At 65.7% G+C, this 7,444-nt stretch overlaps 1 protein-coding gene across 1 annotated transcript in view; it reads right to left on the reverse strand.

Annotated features, from left to right (window-relative positions):
* The window catches only part of HMCN2 (hemicentin 2), a 109,501-nt gene that overhangs the window by 57,794 nt on the left and 44,263 nt on the right, over positions 1–7,444 (reverse strand). Inside the window, exons 23-24 of the mRNA XM_012721201.1 lie at positions 2,063–2,190; positions 358–612 (exon numbers count right to left, since the gene is read on the reverse strand). Of these exons, the coding sequence (XP_012576655.1) occupies positions 358–612; positions 2,063–2,190 (383 nt within the window). The remainder of the gene's footprint in view (positions 1–357; positions 613–2,062; positions 2,191–7,444) is intronic.

Here is a 7,444-nt window from a genome sequence, read left to right on the forward strand (position 1 = left end):
AGTTCCTCAGGGCGAACGCTGGCCCAGAACTCTCCACACGCCTCAGCTGCACACACAAGCTCACCTGACCCCTCGCACCTGTTAGACCCGCTCGGCAGGTGAGAACACCACGGGTGTCCTGTCCAGCCGACGAGGGGAAGAGGCTGGACCTGGGCCTGGCACCAGCTCTACGACCGCTGGCCTGTGACCGCCCAGCGCCTCTGTCCACCCCAGAGGCCAACAGAGGCTCCCTGACGCCCCCTCAGCCAGGGAGGCCGAGCTCAAGCAGGTAGGCCCGAGGCCAGATGCGCATCTCACCGCCCAGGCTGCTGGGGGTGGTCGGGTGGAGGCGAGTTCCGGGGTTCAGGGGACACTCACCCAGCACCCTGAGCTCCAGCTCCCAGGCATCCACCCCGGCGATGCTGGAGGCTTCACAGCGGTACAGCCCGGCATCGGAGGTTTGCACGGCTGCAAAGTGGACCGAGCCCCGGGGGACTCCGGCCTGCAGGGCTGCCCCATCCTTGGACCACTCCAGCTGAGGCTCAGGGGTGCCCTCGGCTGCACAGTTCAGGTCCACAACTTCTCCTGCCAGCACCTTCCAGACCCTCGGGCCCTTCTGCACCTGAGGGGGCACTGACAGCGCCGGGGGAGGGTGCTAAGGTCGGGGCGCCCGGGGTGGGGGGCCACAGAGCCAGACGCACACAGAGAGCCCAGCTGGCTGCAGGGGTCCCCACACCCCTGGAAGTCGCCAACCAGCACACGTCACCCTGGGAACAATTAGAGCCGACTGCTCATGCCGTCAGGAAGAGAACACCCCCCCATGGCCCCCCGAAGCGAGCAGAATCTGGCTTCCCATGTGCATGCGTGCTCTCATCGAAGAGTTGCTCCCCAGCTTACTCCTCCCCCCTCTGCCACGGCTCCCCCATCCACCGGATGCCACGGAGATCACCCGCCAGAGTGGACGGGGCAGCTGAGGCCCGAGACAGAGGGACGCTGGCGCGCAGCGACGCCGGAGCAGCAGCTGCGCAGCTGTGAACCCCAGCTCCGCCCCAGCCCAGGGGGGCGCCCATGAGCCTCAGTTTCCCTCGCGGAGCCGCCAGGATCGTCTGAAAACCAGCACTGAGGCCGCCAGCTGGGAGCTGGTCCTGGGGGGCCCCACGAGCTGTGACGTTCTGATTGCCCACTCTGCTCTCTCCTTCCCAGGGGGATGGGGGGGGGGAGACTGGAGAGGGACTTGGGGAGGACTGGGGTTACAAGAGCCCAGCCGATGTCACCAGCCCCCTCTGACAAGCGTGAGGGGCACCACTGTAGCCCCCACTCAGAAAGCAGGAAGTCGGGGCTCTCCAGGCGGGGCGGCGGAGCCGGGAGCACGCCCAGCCCGTCTCCACGTCTCTCCCACATCCGGACGCCCACATCGCGCCGTGGCCACCCACTCCAGGCCTCGGTCCACCCCCAGGAAGACAGGGTGCTACTTGCATCGGGAGGGGCCTTCCTGCCAAGGCCAGAGAGTAAACGCCCCAGGCTCTGCAGGCCAGATGGTCCCTGTCTCGGCTACTCCCCCGGCCACCACCAGGGACAGCAGCCAGAGAGTCCATAGGACAGTCATGGGCTGGGTGCCAAGACGCGTGTATTTATGGACACAGAAATGTGAATTTCACACCATGTCACATGCTGCAAAATATTGACTTTCTTCCCCCTGTCACTTAAGAATGTGGACACCATTCCTGGACCAGATGTGGCTGAGGGCTGTGGGTGGCTGACCCCAGTCTTCAGGGTTCCTGGACTCTTGGGGATGACCAACGCCCTGGCCAGCTCCTGGGACCAGCGCCCAGTGGCACGGCTACTCCAGGCCAGTGGGCTTGGCACCCAGTCCAAGCTGGCACAGAAGGGGCTTCCCGCCAGCAGCCGCTCCCGCCCGTGCACAGGGCCTGGCTGCGTGGGCGTGAGAGAGGTGGGGCTGGGGGCTTCTCCGGGGGCCACAGACCTCCTCATGCCTCCGCGTAGAGACCCTCAGACCCACCCTCCAAGGCCGCCCTCGTGGGACTCCTCATACCCCCATGCCGAGCCCCCAGTGACGCCCTACCTTGCACCCCAAGGACGTAGCGCCGAGAGATGGAGCCCGCGGGGTTGCTGGCCGTGCACCTGTAGAGGCCGCTGTCGCCGACCTGGGCCTGGGCCAGATGCAGGGAGCCCGACTGGAGGAGGCCACGCCTGCGGAGTTAGGGGCAACTGGTGAGACCCCAGCCCAACCACCGTCTGGAAAGGCCTCAAGCCCAACTGGAACCAGCCACCACTCCCAGGAAGCCCTCCAGGATTGAAGCAGGCTCAATGGCCTGCCCATCCCCCAGAGTCTCTGCCTCTGCAAATCCCCAGCCAGGACCGGGCCCCGGCACCACCCCACCAAAGAGCACTGGGCCAGGAGTTCACCGGGCTGGGCGCAAATCCAAACAAACTTTTGCTGGGTGAAGCCGGTACCCGCAGATCTTAGAGCCTCTGCTTCTTCATTTGTCAAAGGGGCAGAGTAAGATGACATGTCTGGGGGTGGGCGCAGACCCCACGAGGTCCCCAGCACCTGGTCAGCCGTGGCTCCAGCAGAGGCCCCTCCCCTGAACACCCACTGCCCTGTGCGGGGGCTGAGGCCCCTCCCGGCTGCAGGGGCAGCCGCCAGCCCAGAGGCGCTCTCAGGGCGAGCAAGTCCGAATCCAGTCCTTTCTGGCGCTCTGCTCCAGCCCTGTGTTGGGCCCCACAGAAGCCCCTCACCCGCGGCCTCCCCATGCAGCCCACCCTGCTAAATCACCTGCTGAATCACACCACATGGGGCCCAGGCCCCCAGCCAGACCCCTGCAGCTGCACTGGCCCCCGGCGCCCCCCGGGGCCATGAGGTCACTGGCACATGTCTGACTGAGCAGCCCCGTCCCGCATAACAGGGAGGCCAGCCTCGGCCACCGGCCTTGGCTGGCCTGAAGCTCGAGCAGCCCACGCGGGGGTGAGGCTGCCCTCCGGATCAGCGCCTCAGCAATGTGTTCCCAAGTCACAGCTGGCTCTAGAGCCTGGGCTCCAGTCCCCTTCCTCTGACCCCCAGCTTCCTTCTCTACAAAACAGGGAGAATGGTAGCCCCCACCCCCAGGCAGCTGCAAGCCAAGTGCTGGCATGCACTTCTCAGGCAGGCCGGTGACGCCGGACCTCGCTCCCCCACGGCCACTAGGCAGAGCCTGCTGTCTGAGTCCCCGTCTGCAAAGGGATAATAACCCCTATGCAGCCAGTGCCTCTTCCTGTCTGCCCCGAGAATTCCGCAGGTCCTTGGGGCCAGTGCTGAGGACAGCTGTGAATGATGCACTGGTGACGGACCCTAGAACCACGCGCAGGCCTGGACCTCCTGGGCCCGGCCCTATCCTGCCACACGCCTGCTGAGTGGGGTTGCGCCTGTCACTTAACCTTTCTGTGCCCCAGTTGTCTCATTCTGGAAAAATGAGGCAATGGCAGTGCTCATCCTCCTCGGCTTGTCTGAGAACTGAGTGACTCATTCCCAGCCCAGGGCCTGCAGCAGAGAGGTGCTCAGCAAAGGCCAGCTGCTACCATGGTGACAACAGAACACCCACAAACAACGGCAGTGATTTAAAACACTTCTGTAGATGGCCTAGGGTTGTGGCGGTCTGGTTCATTCTTCTCTGCTGTATAGTATTCCTTTGAAGGAGCATACCACCGTGTATAAATTCCTTTCCCTTTGAGTTGACATTTAAGCACTGCTATGTTTCCTTTCCTCTCTCCCTCCCCCTTCCTCCTCCCTTTCCCCTTTCTTTCCGCATCAGGTTTTCTGCACACTATTGCTCGTGCCTCATCACAAGGATGGAATTCTGGGTGACTGAAATGCATGTTGGCTCTCACAGGTGGAGTCACCTCTCCTACCCTGTAGGAGAGGGCTTCTCATCCTCTGTTACTTGTGGAACGGGTGGGGAGCTTTCAGGGCAGCTGGCCTTATGGGGACCACCGCTCTGCCTCTGGCCAGACGACCTCGAGCCAGGGACCTCCCCCTGCGCTCAGCGGCCTCGTCTGGAGTCCCTGCAGCTGGACGGGGCACAGTGCTGGCAAAGCCCCCGGTGCCCCAGAAATCCTGTGGCCAGTAAGAAGCCCAGCTCTGCTCAGCGCCCAAGGGCTGGGAGCCGGGAGCAGGTCGCTTGTCCTTCAAGTGGATGCAAAGCACCGCTCGGCTCGTGACTTGTCCGGGGCAGGTGAACTTCCCCTGTGCCCTGGCTGCACTCACCCACAACTCAGTGACACCACAGCGCCGTCCGCCCAGCCAGGGCTGGTCAGTGTGCACGGGGCTCGCTCCCCTCCGGGACTCTCTGCAAACTCAGCTCAAACGGGCCGACGTGAGCCAGCACGGGAGGCCTGGGCCGGGACCAGAGCTCTGGATCCGCGGGCCTGTTCCACTACAGCACACTGTGCGGCCCTGGCAGGGGGTGGCCCTCTCTGAACTCCAGTTTCTCCATACTTGAACAGGCAGCCCGGGACACCCTAATCTGAGGCTGCCTTCTACTACTGAGACGGCTGGAGGCCCGGAGCCCTTCCCCCACCTCCCCCACTGGGAGCCTCTGGGGAGGAAGAGGCCTTCCCAAAGTCAGAAAAGACTCTGGACAGGTAGCTGTGCTGTCCTTCCTGTGAGCAGTCCCAGGGCGCGCCCCAGAAAGGGGTGCTGGCTGCCATATCACACAGGAAGAAATGGGAAGAAAAAGCCCAAATTACTGACGGCCTGGCCGGTGCCTGCCCCCAGCGCCCCAAAGCCTTCCTGTCGGCCCTGCTTTAACCCTCTGCGGCCCTCGCTGCTCTCTGCACAAAGCCCAAGTGCACAGCACAGCCTGTGGCCTGCAAGGACCCGCCCCGCCCCGCCCAGGCCCCCGGGCAGCACCTCCCACCATCTGTCCTCAGAAAGGCCAGGCTCACCTCACCTCCAGCTGGTGTCACCTCGATAACACCTGCTCAACCTTCAGTACTTCGATACCACCTCCTCCAGGGAGGCTTCCCTGATGCCCCAAGCACAAGTCTACGGACTCCCGCGGCTGCCGGCACCCCCACGGCACCCTGGTGGTGCTGGCTGGTGCTCTCGTGTCACCCACAGGCCCCAGGAGGGCCTCGCCATCTGATTTGGTGACCTCAGCCGCGTCCAGACCTGGCCCAGGGCAACCAGCGTCCTGTGAGCCTTAGGAAAAAGGTAAAGCAGCAGCCTGGGTTTGTGGGGGGCCAGTGGCGGGGGAGAGGGGGGTCCTGGCTCAACCGGAACTGAGCATCTGCGGGTCTTCCAGGCACCATTCTGCTGCCCCCACCCCACCCCTCCCGCCACATGCCACATCCCCAGAGGCGCCCGAGGGAGGCTCGGGCTGCAGCTGGAGGGCATGGGGAGGTGCAGGGGGAGGGCGCGGGTGGGGGCGCGCTGTCTGCGCGTGGGGGCGTAATTAGCAGCAGCCGCTCCTTCCCGGCTTGAGCAGCAGGCGGCCCGCGTGGCCGCGTGGCGCCAGATGCGAGGGCCAGAGGCTCACCGGGACTTCCTGTTTGTGGCACCCATCGAGTGGAGCCTTCCTGTCGCTGCCAGGTGCACACACCACGCAGACTGGCGTGGGGCCGGGGAGCCCCAAGTGGGACCAGCTCCGCGGCCCACGGCTCCCTGGACTCCGTGGGGACCTGCCTGACCAGAGACCCCAGGGCGTCCGCTGCAAGTGCTCGTCCCGGAAGCCCCGGCCCACAGCAGGCGCCCAGGGAGCACCTGGCGGCCAGTCAGCTGCCTCTGCACACACGCACAGGCACGGCCCCTTCCCACCTTCTCCCACACTATTTCCCGCCGCCCCCCAGGCCCCTCAAGCAGGCAGCATGGGCCCAGGCCCCTGCACGGAGCTTCTCTGACAAGTCCAGGCAGGTGGGCGTCCCTGCTCTGAGCGTGGGGCCCGGGTCCATCACGCCAGTCACTCAGCGCTGGCCCGAGCGCCCGTGGCCTCCCCAGGTGGGCCGGTGCGGCATGGGGGAGGGCGGCGCCCTTCCCGAAGGGCCTCTGGGAGACTTCCCACGCCCACCCCGGCATGAGTCCCCACAAGGAGGCAGGAGAGCAGGGGCTGTGCTCAGCTAGCAGCGCCAGAGGGCTTCCTGCTCGGATCCTGGGCCGGGGCGGGGGTCTAAGTTGGGGGGCCCACACCTTGGACCCGCATTAGCGAAGTGAAAGCTGGCGCATTGAGGAAGACAGGCTCGATCCCAGCCCCAGGCCGGGCATGACGTCCACTGAGAGGGAGCACGCTGGGTCCTGTGGCCCCGCCTGGGGCCCCCCACCGTGCACATCCTTGCCGGAGCCCCCAACAGCCACGTGTGCAAGGCAGGAGCCTCATACACGCATCACTGAGGCCCAGAAACGGGAAATCCTGCGGCCCACGGGCACCAGCTGGCCCAGGTAGAAGCGGGCCCTACTGTCGTGAGGCCTCAGTGTCCGGTTCTGAAGCCCGGCTTGCTTGAATGTTCTCTGGAGAGGTCCCAGGCCAGAAACGAGTGGCCAGCATGAGTGGCGAGGGCCGGGCTGCTGAGGTCCAGGAGGGAGCACCTTTCCTCCCTGAAAGCCAGCTGTCACCCCGCTCCTGCTCCTGGCCGAGGGCCGCCCTCCCGGATGGCCCCTCCGCTGCCCCGAAAGCTGCTGGGTTTGGCGCCATGTGCGACCCTGGCCGGCTGCCCCGAGCCAGAGCCCAGACGGAGCGCTCACAGCTGTTCGGCTACATCAGAGCCACAAACAAACACTGTTGCCTGGAAACCACCTCGCCCAGCACCCCGGCTCGTCCCGGGCTGCAGCGGCTCTCTGCCGCCGCCCTGGTCCAGCCCCCTCATTGGTTGCAGGGGAAAACCGAGGCCTGAGCGGGAAGACACGTGCCCAGGTTCAGAGTTCATGGAGGTGGGGGTTGGGCGGGGCCGGGCCGCTGCCCGCCCTCACGTGCACGCGCACGGGCGCACCCCGCACCCCGGCCAGAGCCTGCGTCCTCGCTCCCCTGCGCAGTCAGCACCGCGCGCCCGCGAGGTCGCCGGTGGGCTCTGTGGTCGGCTCTGTGGCCTCGGAACCCAGATCGGGCTTTTCACAAGCAAACCCGCCCCACGGGGTAAGAAACCCCGAAGCCCACTCCCACCCATCTGCTTTCGGGGTTACCCCCCAAGGGGGAGACGGGGAAGATAAAGGAATCATTTGCGCAAGGATGCTCCCAGGGTCCCGCTCACCACCTCCGAAACTGCAGCAAGCGCGCCCCAACCGCGAGCAGCAGGCGCGGGAGCGGCCCCGGGGGTCACTCTGCCCTTCACAGTGAGCAGCCAGTGCCAGGGCCAGGAGCAAGCAGGAGAGTGGTCCACGGCGCGGCGGGAAGCTGCGATCAGGCGGCCGAGCAGAGGTCGCGCTGGCGCGAGCCGAGCCTAGACGCATCGGGAGCACCAGCCCGGGGCATCCCCGAGA

The sequence above is a fragment of the Condylura cristata genome, unplaced genomic scaffold, assembly GCF_000260355.1.
Source record: "Condylura cristata isolate star-nosed mole 26May11 unplaced genomic scaffold, ConCri1.0 scaffold00006, whole genome shotgun sequence".
NCBI classification, from domain to species: domain Eukaryota; kingdom Metazoa; phylum Chordata; class Mammalia; order Eulipotyphla; family Talpidae; genus Condylura; species Condylura cristata.